This window comes from Barbus barbus (genome assembly GCF_936440315.1).
Source record: "Barbus barbus genome assembly, chromosome: 11".
Taxonomy (NCBI): Eukaryota; Metazoa; Chordata; class Actinopteri; order Cypriniformes; family Cyprinidae; genus Barbus; species Barbus barbus.
This window is the reverse complement of record NC_136739.1, coordinates 18,881,765-18,902,818: the sequence shown is the minus strand read 5'-3', so window position 1 is coordinate 18,902,818 and position 21,054 is coordinate 18,881,765. Positions and strand designations below refer to the sequence as shown.

The 21,054-nt window shown below is 41.4% G+C and overlaps 2 protein-coding genes across 2 annotated transcripts in view; one reads left to right on the top strand and one right to left on the bottom strand.

The window, feature by feature from the left end:
- LOC306877421 (gamma-crystallin M2-like) overlaps positions 1–18,820 on the top strand; it is a gene marked incomplete at both ends in the record, with an annotated part of 70,933 nt that extends 52,113 nt beyond the window's left edge. Inside the window, 2 exons of the mRNA XM_079429197.1 lie at positions 18,308–18,448; positions 18,548–18,820. Coding sequence (XP_079285323.1) covers positions 18,308–18,448; positions 18,548–18,820 — 414 coding nt within the window. The remainder of the gene's footprint in view (positions 1–18,307; positions 18,449–18,547) is intronic.
- On the bottom strand, positions 722–17,309 carry LOC306877084 (uncharacterized protein; the record flags this gene model as incomplete). Its single annotated transcript, XM_079428627.1, has 5 exons — positions 17,076–17,309; positions 16,714–16,976; positions 15,219–15,387; positions 1,120–1,362; positions 722–994 (listed from the first exon to the last, which is right to left on the bottom strand). Exons 1-5 carry the CDS (start codon positions 17,268–17,270, stop codon positions 722–724), a joined length of 1,143 nt encoding a protein of 380 aa, XP_079284753.1. The 5' UTR covers positions 17,271–17,309.
- Positions 18,821–21,054: the final 2,234 nt, after the last annotated feature.

The window sequence follows — 21,054 nt, the reverse complement described above, 5'->3', positions numbered from 1 at the left end:
TTTTCACACTGACAGCTGTCATTGTATGACAGTGAGCAACTTTGTTTGTCCAAGGGAACAACAGTAACTAAGGGGACGCGGCTTACCAATAGGTCAATTGGAATAGGCCATGAAAAATCAAGAGCGGTGCATCACTAATAAGAAATGCCAGGACATGTGTGTGACAAAGAATTCAGAATCAGGTTCAATTGTTGAAGCTTTAAATCGTCAGGATGTTGTCGGCCATTCTGCTCAGTTGGCAGTTGTGGTGCTCTTAAATTTCAGAGGGTGCTCCTAAATTTTTGCTTGTGCTCCTAAGTTTTTCAAGCTGGAAACACGAGTGCTATCAAGTAAAAAAAGTTCATTTCGAGCCCTTAACATAGTAAATGGAAAATGAGGTTTGTTCTTGCGTATTCCACAGAAAGTTTTCCACAAAAACATAGATGTTATATTTCACAAGTCATGTCAGAATTGATCTAATTTACTCTAATTTATATTTCAATAATATCATTCAATTGAACTTTACTATTATGCCTAGCTTTGTTGTTCTCATACTGTAACTTGAATAATATTTTGTTCTTTTGTATCTTTTTGTATTTTACAGTATGTTCTATGTGAGTTTATTTCAAAGGATATTTTTATGTGGATTATTCATTCAAACAAACCAAATACTTGCATTAAAGAATGTTCAAAACAAATGTTTAGTGTTGTAGAGAAATTATTTTATTGACCCTTTAGAACACTAGTACCAGGAGTCCATGATACGCCTCATGCTCATGAATCTCATGCCACCCATATTGCTGAAGCTCCTGTACTCTCCAGGCCTGAAGTACCACATCCTGCCTTTGTATTGGGGCTGCTCATACATGAGCCAGTGGCCATCCATCACATGGCAGGACTGGCAGTGAGACATGCGGTAACGGTCCATGGTGTTGTCACAATCATCAGTCAGCTCATACATCTGGCCCATGAAGTTCTCCCTCTCATAGATCCTCATTCTGTAGGATCCCCTGTACTGTAGTGAAGAAGTTGTCATTGGGTGATTTAATTTTGGTAGTTTATAGTATCTATTCTGAATTTGGATTAAAAAAATAAAATGAAGTTGATTTATTACAAATGCAAAATGATAGTGGAACTTACCATGGGGATCATACGGCAGGACCTGATGCAGTCATTCATTCCAAACATTGACATGTAATCGGCATAGTCACCTCTCCTGAAGAAATACTGATTTCCCATGTAGTTGGGACGATCATACATCATCCAGCATCCACTCTCCACTTTGCAAGAGTGACAGCGGCTCATGTAGGAGGAGAAGTCACCACAGTCGCTCATACACTCATAAGAGCGACCCTGGAAGTTCCTGTCCTCGTAAAAGATGACCTGGGACAAACATAAAATGTTCAGCATTAAATAAAGTAAATAACTATGTATCAACACTTCAAAAACAGTTTGTTGTATTGAGATTGCAGGGTTTTGTTCTATGTCAGTTAGAGAAGAAAAGCAATCAATTATCAGAAAAGCAAAAATTATGTAGTTTATTAAGATGTTGAGAATTTGTTATTCTTTGATCTTGGCTTACCTTTCCGTGCATGGTTGCAGTTATTTCAAATTTGCTACTGTAATGACAGCCCTGCTGCCTAATTTATACTATATGGACTCTGAAAGAATTTGTATTCCTATTGTTTAAAAAGGCCTTAGTCAGCTGCATGGTGTAGTGAGTTGTACAGTTTGCTACTACAGACCTGAAAGGGTTATTATTTCAAGCCTTGTGGTGGAGAATATTAGAAATTTCTGCTTGTAAAGCAATTCCAGTGGCAAGACCACACTAAACAGCCAAAATACAGGTTTAACTAAATACGCTTTTGTAACCTGGGCCTGTATAGGTAGTTAACAAACCTAGATTTTTAATATGTTTCTTTTTAACGTCAACTTTAATAGGATTTGCTTGTTTGAGTGTTTGAGTGACTCTTGTTAGCGCTCATAGGAGATATTGATATTCTGACATTGCTGTTAAGATCTCCCAATTAAATGTTTAAACTTTGTCAATAGAATTTTTAGCTTTTATAAAGTAGAACAATTGATCATTTGTGGTTCTGGGAATTGCCTGTGCATGGCTATCTTGTTTTTAAAAAAGGCTGACAGCAGTTAGTGTAAGAGTTGAAGGAGACATAACATGGCAAAGCAGAGAATGCCTTTTTGCAAGCACTGTTGAACTTGTTGGAGTATAACCCACTGGATGTAATGGAGAAACCCTAGAAGGCACATTTACAGGCCAGTCTGAAGTTTGCCAGTGAACATCTGTATAATTCAGAGAGGGCTTGGAAGAATATTGAGCTCTTTGGTATCAACTCATCTCACCGTGTTTGGAGGGAGGGAAATGCTGACTATAACTTAAAGAACACCAACCCTACAGTCAAGCACAGAGGTTGAAACATTATGCTTTGGGGCTAGGGGTGTAACGATTTACTAATTTTCTCGATGCACCGTTTACAAACCCTGGCAATGCATATGCATCGATAGTTGAACATGGATTTTTGAATCGCTGATTTTGGCCAGTAATCGATTTAAAATGCTAAGAATCAAATGAATCGAGATTTCTAGCGATTCAGTGCTTTAAAATATATACACATTAAATCACTATAAGCACGAATTAATGGAGACCTTAAACAGTACTGTTTGTGCCCTCACATCTCTCCTTTATGCGCTCCACGACCACCTGTCACAGGATTACCCTCGCGCTCTGTAAGTAGTTCTCATTTACACATTTTCTGACAAGCCAAATTGAGCCAATGTGTGATCTCTCCTTAGTACTCGTGGGCAGTACTGCTAAAGTAAAATATTTTTACTTAGTAAAGTAGTTTTACTTTTCTGTAATTTTTCAATGGCTCTCAGTCATACCATTGACATTACCTGAGCAGTTGAAGGCTGAGCATTTGGACAGAGCAAAAACAATGTAAGTGTCTAAAAGTATAGCACAGTTCCACTGAATGATAAATTCATTTTAACTGAATATCATTCAATTGAATGCACAAAAGAAACTGTTAAAATAACCACAGCATTAACAACAACCTTGAAATTAGAGTGCAAGGTTTATCTGTCAGTCAGATGCATGAAAGTTGCATTCGTCATTATAGCAAACATACATCTGGCACATTTCTTTCAAAATCATCATTTACCGATAGAAAGGAAAAGTTAAATACTGCCACATTTTACTTTATGAAAATAAGATAACGAACCTTACATCTTTCAAAGGTGTGACATAAAATGTTACCCCATACATTCACACTCAATAGTCAACACAAAATAATACTTTTAAATCCTTTTTTAAATTTTTTATTTTGGCTTACACACCCTAGTGAAAAGTAAATATGCTTAAATGTATTTAAAATTAATTTATTTCAAGCTTTGTAAACTAGAGAAGCACTGAAGAAAGCATGGGCTGAAACGTCTGCTCTCTGGTCTGTTTTTAATACACTTTGCACCTTTGTCACTTTTGCATATGAAAAAGAAAAATAAATAACTAAATTTTTGGTAGACCTTTTTTGGTCAGTTGTTTTTGCAGTGTGCAGACAAATTCAGCTACTTATTGGACTAAAAAGCTTTGTAAACTACAAATACATTTACATACAACCCAAATTCCGGAAATGTTTGGACATTTTTTTGTATAAATTTGAATAAAATGAAAGCTAAAAGACTTTCAAATCATAAGAGCCAATATTTTAATCACAATAGAACACAGATAACATAACAAATGTTTAACCTAATTTTATGCACAAAATGAGCTCACTTCAAATTTGATGCCTGCTACAGGTCTCAAAATTGTTGGGACGGGGCATGTTTACCATGGTGTAGCATCTTCTCTTCTTTTCTAAACAGTTTGAAGGCATCAAGCTTGAGTTTCTGGAGTTTTGGTGTTGGAATTTGGTCCCATTCTTGCCTGATATAGGTTTCCTGCTGCTGACGAGTTCGTGGTCGTCTTTGACGTATTTTTCGTTTAATGATGCACTAAATGTTCTCTATAGGTGAAAGATTTGGACTGCAGGCAGGCCAATTCAGCACCTGGACTCTTCTACTACGAAGCCATGCTGTTGTAATAGCTGCAGTATGTGGTTTTGCATTGTCCTGCTGAAATACACGTAATCTGGAGAAGAGCATATGTTGCTCTAAAACCTTTATATACCTTTCAGCATTCATAGTGCATATTATTCATGGTGATGACACACTGGAAGGTCTCCCTCCTCTTTAGCCCGGAGGACATGGCGTCCGTGATTTCCAGCAAGAACGTCAAATTTGGACTCGTCTGACCATAGAACACTTTTGCACTTTGAAACAGTCCATTTTAAATGAGCCTTGGCCCACAGGACATGACGGCGCTTCTGGACCATGTTCACATATGGCTTCTTTTTTGCATGATAGAGCTTTAGTTGGTATCTGCAGATGGCACAGCGGATTGTGTTTCTGGAAGTATTCCTGGGCCCATTTAGTAATGTCAATGACAGAATCATGCCGATGAGTGATGCAGTGTCGTCTGAGGGCCTGAAGACCAGGGGCATCCAACAAAGGTGTTCGGCCTTGTCCCTTACACACAGAGATTTCTCCAGTTACTCTGAATCTTTTGTTGATGTTAAGCACTGTAGATGATGAGATTTGCAAAACCTTTGCAATTTGACATTGAGGAACGTTGCTTTTAAAGTATTCCACAATCTTTTTATGCACTCTTTCACAGATTGAAGAGCTTCTGCCCATCTTTATTTCTGAGCGACTCTGACTCTCTAAGACATCCCTTTTAAGTTACAGACCTGATGTCAATTAACTTAATTAGTTGCTAGATGTTCTCCCAGCTGAATCTTGGGCCACGGTGCTACATAAATACAGACATACAACAACGAAGTAAAACACTATAAACCTATACCTATTATGTACACACAGCAGTGTGTGAAATGTGTCTAGTGCACATAGAGGAGAGTGTGTTACTACAGGTGGTTTGTACAGGCCCACTCAGCTGTGTGTAGCACACTTCGAATTTCACAAAAAAAAGTTTCATAGGTTTTTTTTTTTGATGTGGTAAAGTCCATGAGATGTTCCATGTTTCAGGAAGTAGGGGGTTTGTATGGGGTTTCAGAGGGGGGCGGGGTGATTTGAGTTCAGGGCTCTAACAGCCTGTGGGAAAAAGCTGTTGAGCAGTCTGGCGAAGCGGGCTCTGATGCTCCGGAACCGTCTTCCTGATGGTAGGAGCTGGAAGAGACTGTGGGAGGGATGGGTGGAGTCCTTAACGATACTGTTGACTCTGCTGGAGCATCGTGTGAGGAAAATGTCCAGGATAGAGGGGAGAGGGGCACCGATGACCTTTGCAGCTGTGTTCACTGTCCGCTGTAGGGTCTTGCGGTCTGCTGCACTACAGTTCCCGTACCAGACAGTGATGCAGCTGGTCAGCATGCTCTCAATGGTTCCACTGTAGAAAGTGGTGAGGATGGGCGGAGGGAGACTTGCTCTTTTCAGCCGGCGGAGAAAGTGTAGGCGCTGTTGTGCCTTCTTGGAGAGTGACATGGTGTTGGTGGTCCAGGTGAGATCCTCTGTGAGGTGCACCCCCAGGAATTTAGTGCTGCTGACTCTCTCCACAGACGAGCTGTCGATGGTCAGTGGGGGGTGGTCAACGGAGTTTCTCCTGAAGTCCATCACAACCTCCTTTGTCTTCCCCACATTGAGGGACAGGTTGTTAGTGCCACACCATTCAGCCAGCTGTGCCACTTCCTCTCTGTAGTGTGTTTCATCGTTGTTGCTGATGAGACCTACCACTGTTGTGTCATCAGCGAACTTAATGATGTGGTTGGAGCTGAACTTGGCAGTGCAGTCGTGGGTCAGCAGCGTGAAGAGCAGCGGGCTGAGCACACAGCCTTGTGGGGCACCTGTGCTCAGTGTGGTAGTGCTCGAGGTGTTGTGGCCGACACGGACTGACTGAGGTCTTCTGGTTAGAAAGTCCAGGATCCAGTTACAGAGGGAATTGTTAAGGCCCAGCAGGTTTAGTTTATTAATTAGCTGTTGTGGGATTATTGTGTTGAATGCTGAGCTGAAGTCGATGAACAGCATTCTAACATAGGAGTCTTTATTTTCTAAGTGAGTAAGAGCCAGGTGGAGGGTGGAGGAAATTGCATCGTCTGTAGAACCGTTTGGACGGTATGCAAACTGGAGCGGATCGAGTGTGTTGGGGAGGCTGGTTTTGATGTTGTGCATGACTAACCTCTCAAAGCACTTCATCATGATTGGAGTCAGTGCTATGGGACGGTAGTCGTTTAGACAGGACACAGGTGATTTCTTTGGTACCGGTATGATTGTTGTGGGTTTGAGACATGTGGGGACGACTGCCTGGTTCAGCGAGGTGTTGAGGATATCTGTTAAGACATCTGTCAGCTGTTCAGCAAAGTCTTTCAGTACACGGCCAGGTATGTTGTCAGGACCCGCAGCCTTGCGTGGGTTAATCCTAGATAGGGTCTTCCTTTCATCGGCTGGAGACAGACAGAGCACCTGGTCGTTGGGAGGTGTTGGGAGTTTTTGTGCAGGTGTGTCATTCTGCATTTCAAACCGTGAATAAAAATGGTTGAGTGCATCTGGGAGGGATGTGTCATCATCACAGACCTGTGGCGGGGGCTTGTAGTCAGTGATGGTCTGAATGGCTTGTCACAGGCTCTGTGTGTCTCTGCTGTCTGTGAAGTGATCGTTGATTTTTTGAGCATATGAGCATATTTTTGAGCATTTGCATTTTTGATGCAACAGGATAGATTGGCTCTTGTTGTTTTGAGGGCTGCTTTATCTCCTGATCTGAAAGCTTCATCTCTGGTCTTTAGCAGCCCACGAACCTCTGCTGTCATCCACAGCTTCTGGTTTGCACATGTGGTGATTGTCTTGGTGACTGTCACATCATCAATGCACTTTTTGATGTAAGCAGTCACAGTTTCAGTGTACTCCTGCAGGTCTGTGTGGTTGTTGTAGGTGGCCGCCTCTTTAAACATGTTCCAGTCTGTACTCTGAAAGCAGTCCTGTAGTGTTGAGGTAGCATCATCTGGCCAAATTGTGATGAGTTTTTGAACTACTTTGGCGAGTTTCAGAAGTGGTCTGTATGCTGGGATTAGCATAACAGAGATGTGGTCCGAGTACCCGAGATGGGGGCGTTCTTTTCGGTTGTGTAAACACAGTCCAGTGTGTTGTTTCCCCTTGTTGCAAAGTTCACATGTTGGTAGAACTTTGGCAAAACTGTCTTTAAGTTTGCGTGGTTGAAGTCACCGGCTATGATGAAAAAGCCGTCGGGGTTATTTGTTTGTTGTTCGCTGATGGCACTGTACAGTTCACGAAGCATGTCCAACAGTTTACATTCAGTCTACATTCTAAGGTCAGAAAACATTGTAATTTTGTCAGAATATGTTACAAACTGCAGAACAGATATTTTTCGAAAACCCATATGACCTGCTCTTTAATATTAGGAAATGTGCATTGTGCACAAGTATTACTCCAAATAAAGTTTAATTATAATTTTTATATCAGTAAGTCTCGAGCGATAATGTCAGTAAATGTATAAATAGATTTGAACTATATTTAGTTTGAAATAAATGTATTGAAAATATTACTTTTTTACTAGGGTAAACTTCTACATATGCCATATGTCATGCCATAGCATCATTAGACTAACTGTTATGGAGCGAACGAGACGTGAGACGTGCGGATCCATCTGCAAGGCTTTATTTACAAAGGCATTGTCAAGAAACAGGCAAGGGTCAGATAATACAGGTACATCACAGGCAAGGCAAAGAATATTCCTAGGGCTAGCATGGGTCTACGATCAGCAAACAATATCCAGAGGGCTTGGCATGTGGGTAATCCAAATTACACAAGTAATAGTCCAGGCGAGGTGCAAACACAGTCCAAAACAGCAGGCAAAGGGTTAATCCTAGATATATAGGCAGACGATAAGGAACCAGACAACAAGGTGTCACGAAATGACTAGACTTAAACTAGAACTAGAAACTAGGACCGGCAACTTGGAATGGCTCCGTAATGTAGCTATCGCTAGAAGAGTGATATACGCTAAACAATGCTCGGCAATCTGAAAGAGGAAGTCCAAGTCTCATAAAGCATGTCTGATTGGATTCAGCTGTGTGTGTGTAATCAGTGCAATGGATTATGGGAACTGTAGTCTGGAGTGACATGATTGTAACAGTCTGTGTGGTGTGAAGGCCAAAGTATGCTTCGCTTTTTACGCGTACGCGAAGGAATTGCGTCATCAGAACAGTACGGGTGTACTGTACGCACACCATCCAATTTTTGTAACCGTGTGTACTTTGTGTGCTCAGGTCGCATGTTGACTTGTTGTTTTAAGTTTGTACAACAAAAAGTTGAGAATCTCCTATAAAAATAAGTTGAGAAAACTCAAAAATCTGCCGAAGCTGGTTGCTTTAAAATGATAAGTTGGCACAACTTTTTTTTTTTTTACAGTTGAGATACCTTACAGTGAAAATTACTCCACTACATGTTACAAGTCACCAATTCCAAAACAACTTCAGTAAAAGTCTAAGATTATCTGATTTTAACAGTGCTTAACCTGTTAACGTTTGCCAGAGCAACGGCGCACTGAAGCGTTTTTTTCCCCACTAGTTTAATGTTTATGAATGAATTTAACGTGAAAGAATATCATTAATCTTGACAAACTATATATCATTCTGAAGGTCTAAGCCTCAAGCATCGACGACAGATTGCTGTTTTCTGATGGAAAGCTTATGAGGAATGTATTTGCTACATTTGTGTAAGCAGTACACATAAAAACATGCAGAATAAAAAAGCAGTACGTACCAGATTCATTGTAATAACGAGTCACAAACGCATGCAGTGCTGAAATCCCAGTTTAGTTAGAAAGATAAGGGTCCACAGAACAACATCCCAGCGAGCACTTTTAGTCCAACGAAACAATAACGTTGTAATTCACGAGTTCACACTTACATATATTTAGCACGATAAATGTAATGCGTATTTGGCGAGTATGGTAATACGTTATTGGTGTGCTGTCCTGGGGAAGGGCTCCGTGCTCGGGAACTGCCCGAACCCAGAGTACCCCCCATGTGGTGAGAACTGAATGGAAAATGGAGGAGGAGGGGTGGTGGAGGGATGCTGAGTAATCGTCAAATGAATGGAGGTATGACGGCTGTATTTATAGCCATGTATTGATGAACTTGATTACGTGCCACTTGTGTCTAATTAGGCTAAGTATCTGATGTGCTCCTCCCGAACTTTGTTAATTAAACATAATTTCACGAGTTCACACTTACATATATTTAGCACGATAAACGTAATGCGTATTTGGCGAGTATGGTAATACGTTATTGGCGTGCTGTCCTGGGGAAGGACTCCGTGCTCGGGACCTGCCCAAACCCAGAGTACCCCCCAAAAGCAATATTGGACAGCCGCCATCTGAGATTCCCCCCCCAAAATACGCACTAGAGATCTGGCGGGAGCTGGTATAAGAGTAGCGTAGATGATGAGCCGGGGGAGCCTGAGTGCTCTGAGGGAGCAGTTTGGCATGCGTGAGTAGGCCCCTCCGGCCGCTGCTGTGAACTGCGTGGTTGAGGGCGACCGGTCAGGGAGGGCTCAAACCGAAGCGCAACGGTTGCTCATCACGTTGGGACGGGTGAGCCTTGCCCGCCGATTGGAGGAGCAGCGTGATTGATGCCCTGACCAGGAGGACCTGAGTTGCCGGCGTACGGGCCCTACCGGCTGTCAGCCCCTGCTAATCAGAGGACAGAGGGCGTTTATCTGACCAAGAGGACCCATGAAGCCTCTGACTAGAGCACAATACTCCTTCGTCAGACGAGTAGGACCTATTGGTTTGGCAGGTAAAAAGAGTTTGGGCCATCCGACAAGGATACTCTCGCAACATCCGATGGGAGATCAAGACTCACGGCATCGAATGGATAAGCATGCCTGTGGGTGGCAAGTATAGGAGCCCAGCCGGGAGAACTGTGTCGACGTCCGACACGAGACCAAGGCTACATGCCGGCCGGAAGGTCCTCGCCGGGCGGGTAGGGAGAAGAGAAAACCCGGGACTGGTTTGGCTCACGCAGACTCCGATGGGAGATGGAGACTCAGGACATCGAACGGGTAAGCTTCACCAGGCGGGGGGAAAAGATGTGGGGATAGAAGGGATAGTTGGACAGTGTTCGGCGGGCGGACGAGACCCGTAGCGGTAGGATTGGGCCTTGCCGTCTGTCGGACGTAAAATTAGGTGGGAGGCAAAACTGTCACAGACTCTCTCCGGGATCCGAAAACGATAAGGTCTGGCTGGGAGGCTCTCGCCGACGCCCGACAGAAGCACAATACTCACTGTATTGGACGGGTAAGTATCGCCAAGCGTGGGACTTGAAAAGGTCAGGTGTCTGGCCGGGAGTGCTCTCACCGGCGTCCGACGGGAGATCAAGACTCGCTGTGTCGGACACGTAAAGACGAAAGGGTAAAGTTAGGTCGGGAAGTTTTACCGTCATCCAACTGGTGGGCGTGCCCACCCGTTTGATGGATTAACCTCGCTGACATAGTAGGAAAAGGGGAGGTTGTCCAGCCGGGAGGCTTCTGTGTCATCCGACGGGACATCAATACTCGCAGGTCGGATGGTTCGGCCTCACCGGTAGTGGACTGAAAGCTAAGTTGCTTAACCGACCGGTATGTAGTGATCGACGGGGGTTCGATATGGTGGTGCGGGCGGATAGAAAATGTAAGTTTGCCAGGCTGGGGCTCTCGCCAACATCCTGACGGGAGCTCAATACTCGTAGTGTCAGATGGGTAAGCCTTGCCGAGCCAGGGATTTGTAAAGGTAAGGTTGTCTGCCGGGAGGGCTCTCGTCGGCGTTCGTTGGGATATCTGGGCTCACATAATCGAACTGGCTAGATGGAAAGGTAAAGTTTAGTGGTCGGGAGACCTCACCGTCCACAGACTGGAGATGTGTACTCGCAGCCTGTATGGGTAAGTTTGCCGGCCGCAGGATGGAAAAGGTAAGATGTCGGGCTGGGAGGCTCTCGCTGACGTCTGACGGGAGATCAAGACTCACTGTGTCTGACGGGTAAGCCTCGCCGAGCGTGGGACTTGAAAAGGAAAGGATGTCTGGCCGGGAGTGCTCTCACCGGCGTCCGTCAGAAGATTAAGAATCCCTCTGTTGGACAGTTTAAGACAGAAAATCCATTGCGTGGTCGGGTGGCTCTCGCCGAATCTGACTGGAGATAACACTCGCAGTCTGGATGGGTAAGTCTTGCCGGCCGTGGGATGGAAAAGGTAAGTTGTCTAGCTGGGAGGCTCTCGCCGACGTCCGAGGGGAGCACAGTACTACTGTGTCGGACGGGTAAGCGCCACCAAGCTTGAGACTTGAAAAGGTAATGTTGTCTGGCCGGGATTGTATCGCCGGCGTCCGTCGGGAGATTGGGACTCGCGTATCGGACAGGTAAAGACAGAAAGGTATAGTTGGGTGGCCGGGAGGCTCTTGCCGTCACCCAACTGGAGATGGATACTCACAGCTAGGATGGGTAAGGCTCTCCGGCCGCAGCATGGAAAAGGTAAGTTGTCCGGCTGGGAGGCTCTGGCCATCGACCCACGGGAGATGGAGGCTCCCGGGTTGGATGGGTGAGTCTCGCCGAGCGTGAGACTCGAAAAAGGTAAGCTTTGAAAGTTGGAAGGTTCGCACCGTTAAAAGTTTTTTTTTTTTTTTTTTTTTTAACTCTTAGGTCTGAGATAGTGGGGTTGGTGTCCAGATCGAATTTAGAGGAGATGGTGAGCTCTGAGCATCTCAGAAACCGGACAAAGGGCTAAAATGAAAACGGCGTCTAACGGGAGATCAATACTCATGCATCGGACAGATAAGCTTTGCTGGTAGTCGGACAGAAAAAGGCAAGGTTAGCTCGGCCGGGAGGCTCTCGCCGGCATCTGACAGGAGATCAATGCTCGCTGTGTCAGACGGGTAAGCCTCGCCGAACGGATAGGTATGGCTTGGAAGCTGAGGTGATGTCGACTTTGCCAGCCAGGTGCTGATTTATCATGGATTGCGTGATCAATGCCCTACTATTGGGAGATAATTTGTCGAGGGGAATCAAGGCGTTTATGCTGAAACGCGTAGTTATGCGGAGCTGACAAATCGATTAGGTGTTTTCTACCTCAGAATTTCCTATCAGCCACTCCAATGGGCTAATGCTGAGACGGCGGTCAACGAAGAGCTGATCGTGAACCCTCGTTTAATTTGCACCGCTTAGGGGAAAGCTGAACAGTTTATTTCAGTTAAACGGCTGAACGTAATGGAGAATTTGAAAAATGGCAACTATAGATTTCCATGTCCAATAATTTAAGTTCAAATTCAAGTTTATTTGTATAGCGCTTTACGATACAAATCGTCGCAAAGCAGCTCTACGGGAAATTAAGTTTCCACAATATATTTATATATTGCAGAACCCTAATATTTAACTTATGGCAAAATTGGGTAATTCTGTATGTTGTCTTTATATTGGCATCCTCTGAGGAGTTGGCATTATCTTTCTCAGGTGTTCAGTCATCTCAGATTATTTAAGGGTTGGATCCAGACTGAAGCTTCTGTAATTCCTAGTTACCACAGGATGTTAATCCCGTGGTAGAAACAGAGAAACAAATAGAGACATAATTAGTGTAGCTGCATTTTTTGCTTGGATGAAACAGATTTGTTCAACCCAAGCTAAGGAATGATAATAATGTACATTTGATCAGATATAACTGCAGTACAAGATTATAAAATGCATTATGTGAATGCTTGGCTAAAAAGATGTGTCTTTAATCTAGATTTAAACAGAGAGAGTGTGTCTGAACCCCAAACGTTATCAGGAAGGCTATTCCGGAGTTTGGGAGCCAAATGTGAAAAAAACTCTACCTCCTTTAGTGGACTTTGCCATCCTAGGTGCTACCAAAAGTCCGGAGTTTTGCGACTTTAGGGAGCGGGTTGGATTTTAGCGTGGTAGAAGACGAGTTAGGTAAAATAATTTACGACTGATGCTGCATTTCTGTCGTAAAGAAATTGAAAAATGTTAGAGATTAGGTGGACATTTGTATGTATGTTTTAGCCAAACGAGGATAAGATCGCACGGTGGCATGTAGACCAGTGGTTCCCAACTCATCCCGGGGACCCCAAGCCACAGCACGCTCCGCATGCCCCCCCCACTTGACACACCCGATCCAACTCATCAGCTCATTGATAGAGTCTGCAAGACTTGAAACGGGCGTGGCCCGTGAGAGAGACACACAAAGACGCGCAGCGGCCAGGGGCCCCGAGAACCACCGATATAGACGATTGTCTAGCTATTGGAGCCCTCTGTAGGCTTTGATGTAATGCGTATGTGCATGATATTTTTAATACATTATATGGAGTTTGACAACCATATGTTACTTTTGATACTTTATACAAATGATTATGGCCTATTGGGAAACTGATAGAAGCGTTAGAGAAAAAAGGGAGTATGAGAAAAAGATGTGTGGGTCTGTGTTGCAAGCGGATGCAGCCTTGCGCTTGCGTCACTTGCTGTGGCTGTAGGCCACAGGAAGGGAGTCCAGAAAAACTTGTGTAGCCTGCTCTGCTAACGGAGGTAGCCTCGCGCTAGTGTCTGCCACTGGAGCTGGAGGCTGCTGAAAAGGACAAAAGGGGTTATTAGTAGCGGGAGGAAAAAGACTGAGATGTGTGGGCTTGTGTTGCAAGCGGAGACACCCTCGTGCTTGCTTCTGCTGCTGTAGGCCACAGAAAAGTGGCTTGAGATTTTTAGCTGGACATGCTAGAATGTCCAGTTAGCCTGTAGCGGTGCTGATTTAGCCATTTGTTGCACTACCCTAGTAACTTTTTTTTTCTCTCATTTTAAACAACTTTTATCAACAAATTACCTGCCTTTAGCGAATTTACTTGAGGATTATTTGGCAACACTGGTGGTTGCGCCGCTAGCGGAGGCTGCCTTGTGCTAGCATCTGGAAACAGAAGCTAGAGGCCCGGCTGCATAAGACGCTGTGGCCTGCAGAGCCGAAGCAGGAAGCGAGTGAGGCTTTGCTGCGGAGAGAACTGGGGCAGGGCCCAGGCTTGTTGAAGGTCTGCTGCAGAGACCTGACGCTTGCGGAAAGCTGGGTCTTTAGCGGGACAATGGTGGTGTCGAGCGAGGCGATTTCGGGCTTTCCTCGATCTATTGGCGGCTGGAGTGGATTTAGGAGTGAGGTTGGATGGTTTGCGGGGTGATGGAAGATCGCGTAAATCTGCTTGTTTACCTTCCGCGAGGACGGTGCGTCGGAATTAATCAGTGTTTGCCTCAGGCTAAATACGATCTACATTCCGATCGGAGGAATTGTTGGCAGGGATGAAATCCGTGCATCCGAATAAGCCAGATTCGGACGGTAATTGTTTCTTATATGGACGTCTGTAAAATTAATTTGCATATCACCTCAGTGATAAAACTCATGGATTCGGACGGCGATCTATTCACAGTGGAGGAGCGAGTTCTGTGATCCTGAGAACCAGAGAACGCGCTGCTCACGTGGCCAGTCACATGATTGTGTGCTGTAAATAAAATTAATTTTATTTACAATTTATTATTATGTAAAATATATTCTTATTATTCCAAGCATATTTTATAATGTAATAATCCTATTTATTACTTGATTATTTAAATCTCCTGTTTAAAAATAGGAAAATACGCACTATAGTTATATATATATATATATATATATATATATATATATATATATATATCGGTATATAATACACATTTCAAAATGGTATTGCATACTTGCCGCTGCCATAATAACGACCCACTTCGAATGTTTACATGCTTCTCTTTCTGCTCTCACTCGCTGTGGTGGAGCAGTAATGAAGAATTATTCTTTTGAATACTTCCATCATTTCAGAAAAAAAAAATATTTATGCAAATTACACCTAAGTACAACAGTTACCATACGGTGTTTGGGAGTGCTTAAAAGGAGTTAAACGCTGAATTTTGAATCGATTCCTTCTCGTAAACTCAGAGATGTGGATTCGGACGGCAATTAAATTACCACACGGCCTTGGTGTTTGTCAAAAACCGTAGGTAATTCAGCCGGGGATTTTTACGGAGGTGGTGAGAGAAAAACACAGACGTCTTGGATTCGGACGGCAATTAAATCACCAACTAACTTACCCCCTGTATATGGTGAAAATCACTTACGTCCCCCTGAGAAACAATTACCGTCAGAATCGGGCTTAAGACGCCGGTGGAGGAGAGCATGTAGCTGGTTGAGCAGAGAGCAGTGGCCGTGTCTGGTGGAGAAAGACCGATCCTGGAGCCGGCAGATTGGCCGGAGGATCCGAAAAGATCCCCAGCATAGGTCTCATGGTTTGGACGGGAGAAGTTGAGTCTGTGATGCAAGAGGTGCGGACCGAATGCTGAGTAATCGACAAATGAATGGAGGTACGACGGCTGTATTTATATCCATGTATTGATGAACTTGATTACGTGCCACTTGTATCTAATTAGGCTAAGTATCTGACGTGCTCCTCCCGAACTTTGTTAATTAAACATCATTAAGGATGAATATTCCTTTGTTTACATTTCATTTCTTCGGGAGAGTTATTGTTCGCATCCGTTATGGAATAAATTACGCTCAAAAACAGCGTTTTGGTGGTAAAAAACAACACAGTGTTGTAGCATAAAGTTTTACAAACAGAATGAAACCGTCCACGGAAAAAAAAGTCTCAGAAAAGCGGAATATAGTTTATTTGAATTTGGTGCTCTCACCTGAAAGCGTGTCGTACGCTGTGACGCAGCTGTCATCTGAGGGGGGCGTAACTTAGCGATCTGCCTTTTCCATAAAAAACTTTTTTTTGTCTTCTACATTTTTATATGTGTGTGGGGAATGTGGCCATATCTGCATGATTATCATATGTATGGACGGACATCAGCGTGTTTATTACCGACTCTATGACGGCTATCATTGTGATTCAATGATCAGCTATTATTGATTATATGGCCCATCTGTTTGATTATCATCTGTACGGAAGCACATCAGCGTGCGGTTACTGACTGTATGACCATGTCATGAATATGTATAATGACTAAAATAGTTTGTATAATTCTGCAATACTGCAATTCTGGTGGTTATTTTTCCTCAAACAGAGGGGCTGGGGGGATTATAAATATTTTCAGAAGAAATATCGCAGGAATCTCATTTTTCATGGTATCGTCTTAAAATTGGAAATATAAACTCATGAGACACGTGGCTTTCAATCCATTACTTTTCTGGATTGTTCCAGGACTTATTTCATGTATTTGTATATGAAATAAAAAAACATTCAGTGTGGAAAAACATTTTTCAAGGCACGTCAGTGTCTATAACTTTTTATCTTTTTGAGCATTATCAACTTTGGATGATGGATAGTAAAGCCTAGAGTGTCTTCTTTCCAAAGATACCTAATTTGTTTGTGTAAAAATTATATATATATATATATATACATGAGTGAAGATTAGATTAGATTGGAACTAGACTGAATAAAGTTGTAAGATTTCTAAAGTGATGTACTTGTAGTCAAGTACACAGACCATGATTCTTATGATGTTTTGCTAGATTTCACTCAAGTATGATAAAAAACTAAACAAAGGTGTTTTAAGAGAGTCGTTCAGAATTATTTTATTGTCAAGTAACACAAATTTTCTCACATTAATGCAATTTACTTTTTAATAGAAGGAATCATTGATACGCCTCGTGCTCATGAATTTCATGCCACCCATATCTCTGAAGCTCCTGTACTCTCCAGGCCTGAAGTATGACATCTTGCCTCTATAGTGGGGCTGCTCATACATGAGCCAGTGGCCATCCATCACATGGCAGGACTGGCAGTGAGACATGTGGTAACGATCCATGATGTTGTCGCAGTCATCCATCATCTCGTACATTTGGCCCATGAAGTTCTCCTTTTCATAGATCCTCATTCTGAAGGATCCCCTGTGCTGCAAATATGTAAACAGAAATGTTAAATTGTGCAAAATTGTTGTAAGAGCATTTAGCAACCAACTCTGTGGCGAGTCAACAGTGTATTATTATATTACCATAGGGATCATACGGCAAGATCTGATGCAGTCACTCATGCCAAACATAGACATGTAATCAGCATACTCTCCCCTCCTAAAGAAATACTGATTTCCCATGTAGTTGGAACGGTCGTACATCATGAAGCAGCCACTTTCCACTCTGCAAGAGTGACAGCGACTCAAGTAGGGAGACATGTCAGCACAGTCGCTCATACACTCATAAGAGCGACCCTGGAAGTTCCTGTCCTCGTAGAAGACAGCCTGACGAGGTTTAACATGAGGTTACTAGCAATATTAGGTATGCACTTCAATAAATGTTGCATTCTACTAGAGTGAGAGAAAGGGATGTTTTATCATTATTTTCTTATGCCATTACTTACCCTGCACATGCCCATGCCTGCTGAAGTCATTTTATTATTATTATTATTATTATTTGATACTCCTCCGTTTACACTGCTCTGTCCTCCTGCCAGGTCTCACCCTTACTTTTATACCCAGGCGAACTGAATAAAACTGTGTGCTTGCTATTGAGATTGAGGACAACCTCCTGACTCAGCAGATCAGTATGGAAGCATTCAGAGTGCATTCATTGTGGTCCATTTTGACATAACCTACAGGTCGTTTACGCTTTCCACAATAATATTTTCAGACATTTTGAAATACGCTTTTTTAAAAGTCTTTCTTTTTGTAAAACACAATGTTGTTCAAAATTGATCTGTTAAAACAGGGCCTGTTGATAATAGGTACTTCATTACTATTGATTGTTTAAACCTTTTGTGTGGTTAGCTTTTTAATCCCTAAATAATGCTTTAAGTGTTAACATAAACTATTAATACTAGAAAAAATACCATTATTAAAATTCTTCTGTTTGGAGATTGTTCTAATATCTCAACATTTCAAAAACAATTACACAGCACAGACATTAGATATATCTGGAATTTGAACACATAATGAACACAGCTCTCATTCAAAATCACGGATTTCCCCTTTCCCAATATATGTGTAATTTTAAGTGAAAAACTGCTAAGGCACAAGCAGCTACAGCAAATTATCTTTTTTAAAAAAGGTTGTTCATTTATTTATTTATTTTTATTTTGTGTGTGTGTGGGACGACTCATACTGGCAGTAAATTCCTTGTATGTTATGCATACCTGGCCAATAAATAAATGTTGTTGTTGTTGTTAGTGATTTTATCACTTACGTTATTTTATATTTTATATATTCCAAAACCTGTTTGCCATTCTTGCAGAATAGAGAGCAGATGCTGGATGATGTACGACCGTCCAAACTACATGGGAAATCAGTATTTCTTTAGGAGGGGTGACTATGCTGACTACATGTCTATGTTTGGCTTGAATGACTGTATCAGATCTTGCCGTATGATCCCTATGGTAAGAGAAAAAAACAACTTTTCTTCCCATAGAGCGGCTCACTAAATGCTATTATAACAATTTAGCATGAACTGTAAATTTCTATTCATACCTATGTAGCACAGGGGACCCTTCAGAATGAGGATCTACAAGAGGGAGAACTTCATGGACCAGATGTATGAGATGATGGATGATTGTGACAACATCATGGACCGTTACCGCATGTCTCGCTGCCAGTCCTGCCATGTGATGGACGGCCACTGGCTCTTCTATGAGCAGCCCCACTACAGAGGCAGGATGTGGCACTTCAGGCCAGGAGAGTACAGGAGCTTCAGCAATATGGGTGGCATGAGATTCATGAGCATGAGGCGTATCAATGATTATTATTTTTAAAATGTAGATTGGACATTTTTTTTTATTTTTTTAGAAAAAGGTGGCACTAAAATAAAAAAAACAGTTCAACCAGTCCCTAAATTTAAGGCGCATTAGTTTTTTTGTTTTTTTAACAAAACAAAAATACTTTTTTTTAAAAATTATTACTGGACATGATGGGTGCTTCCTTGTTGAGTTCACGTAACTAGGAGACAATGTAAAAGATTTAGGGAAAGAGCTCATTGCAAATGCAAGACAATTGTTGAGATTGTAGCAAATAGGCCTACTGTTGATTCTTTTGTGTGAGGTATTAAATCAAGGTAAAAATGTGAAGAAAAAGAAGATGAACTTCCAATGTGAATTGGAACAGTTAATAAACTTCATGCATCAGTAGAAAGTCCAAGGGATGAACTGGGGTGAAGAAGAGTATTTGCAGTGTTTTGCAGCATTTATCCAGAGTTTTTTTTTTTTTTTTCTTTATTGCATCAGAATAACCCCATACGAATTCAGCAATGTATGAGTTTATACAAGTTTAGACTACTGGTATTTTCTGTATTAATTCAGGTTTTGGGACTGTACCATATGAGAGAAATAGGGTTTATTATTATTTTTTTAAGGTTGTTTAATTTAAAGTTGATATTGATTTCTGAAAACCACAAAATAAAAGAAATAAATTTGGTTGATATCACTATGAAGGAGCAAACTAAACTAAAAAAATAATTCGATTTTTTGATGAACAGATTTGATAATGTTTCAGAAATATAGCCATTAGACAAATATTTTTACTTTAAGATTAAGTTCACTGTCTTTAATTATTTTTTCCAGTAATGTTGGTAGGTGTGATGTTTTGTGCATATGTATCACCCTTTTGTGTCAGTCACACTTAATAATTAAGAATCGATGGACTAACAGATAAAAAATATTGTCTCTGACATTTCTATTTTCTGCCATGTTTGGCCTGTAGGTGTCAGTATAAAGTCAAACATAACTTACTTATTGCACCTTTTATCAGTTTATGTGATACAATGAACAAATACTAATTTCTCTGTTCAACAGTCCACCAGGGAAATCCACCAAGGACTGAACTCTGTTTTTAATTTAGGAGAATACATTGATATGCTGGGCTTTTTCCCAATAGGCAGAGTCACCTGGCATCAGAGGTGTAAAATACTTGAGTAATTTTACTTGATTACTTAAGTATGATTTTGGGGGATTTGTACTTTATTCAAGTACAATTTAAACTGGTTACTTGTACTTTAACTTGATTACTTTTCTGGAGAAAAAACTATGCTTTTTACTCCTTACAATTTATTTCATCTTAAAAAGAACATTACATTTTTATTTTATCTAATGCACAATAAATATGAACAGAAGTTCAAATGTGCGTGCTCGACATGAGCACCAACGATCATTGTTTTCATGTATCAAGCACACACATTTCTACTTCAGTTGTGACTTTCATCAGGTAAATGTCTGGCTTCAAAAGTTCACCATCAAATCTGAGGTGTTTTGTGGCGTTTTGTAGTTCTTCATATTTAGTTTTTTTTTACTACAAATTTATAGTTTATTATTACTTATTTATTTTAAAATTCATATAACCAATAAATATGGTAATGAGGATCATGGTTTGACATCTTGTGACCACCATCCTACTAATACTAGTCAGCTAAACTCTGGATTCTAAGCAAGAACTTCTTTCTTTTGAGATGTTTAGTTATAATGAATTTTAATTGAAGTAAAATGTTAATTAAATAAGGGCATGATTAAATATAAATATCAGTGTCTTTTATAAATTAGGTGTTTATTATTTACAAATAATAAAGTTCTTAAAGGGAAATTCATCTAAAAATGAAAATGTCATCATTTACTCAACATCATGTTATTCCAAACCTGTGTGAATTTCTTTCTTCTGTGGAACATAATTTTTACATTTTTGTCCATACAGTAGAAATCAAGGGTAACCAAAATAGTTTGGTAACATTCTACAAAATTTTATTTTGTGTTCAACAGAAGAAAGTCTTTGGAATTACATGAGGGTGAGGAAATGATGACAGAATTTATTAGCAATACCTTTCCAGCAGTCTAGCTAAAAATCAATGCAATACTGTCAAGTGCTTTTCTATGTGACAAAAATGCATTATTAAGTTTGATGCATTTGTCATGAACTAAGTAATATCTATAAGTATTCGCTTCTGCCCTGATTTATGTATTAATTTTTTTTTTTTTTCAATCGAAGGCCCTATATGACTCATCAA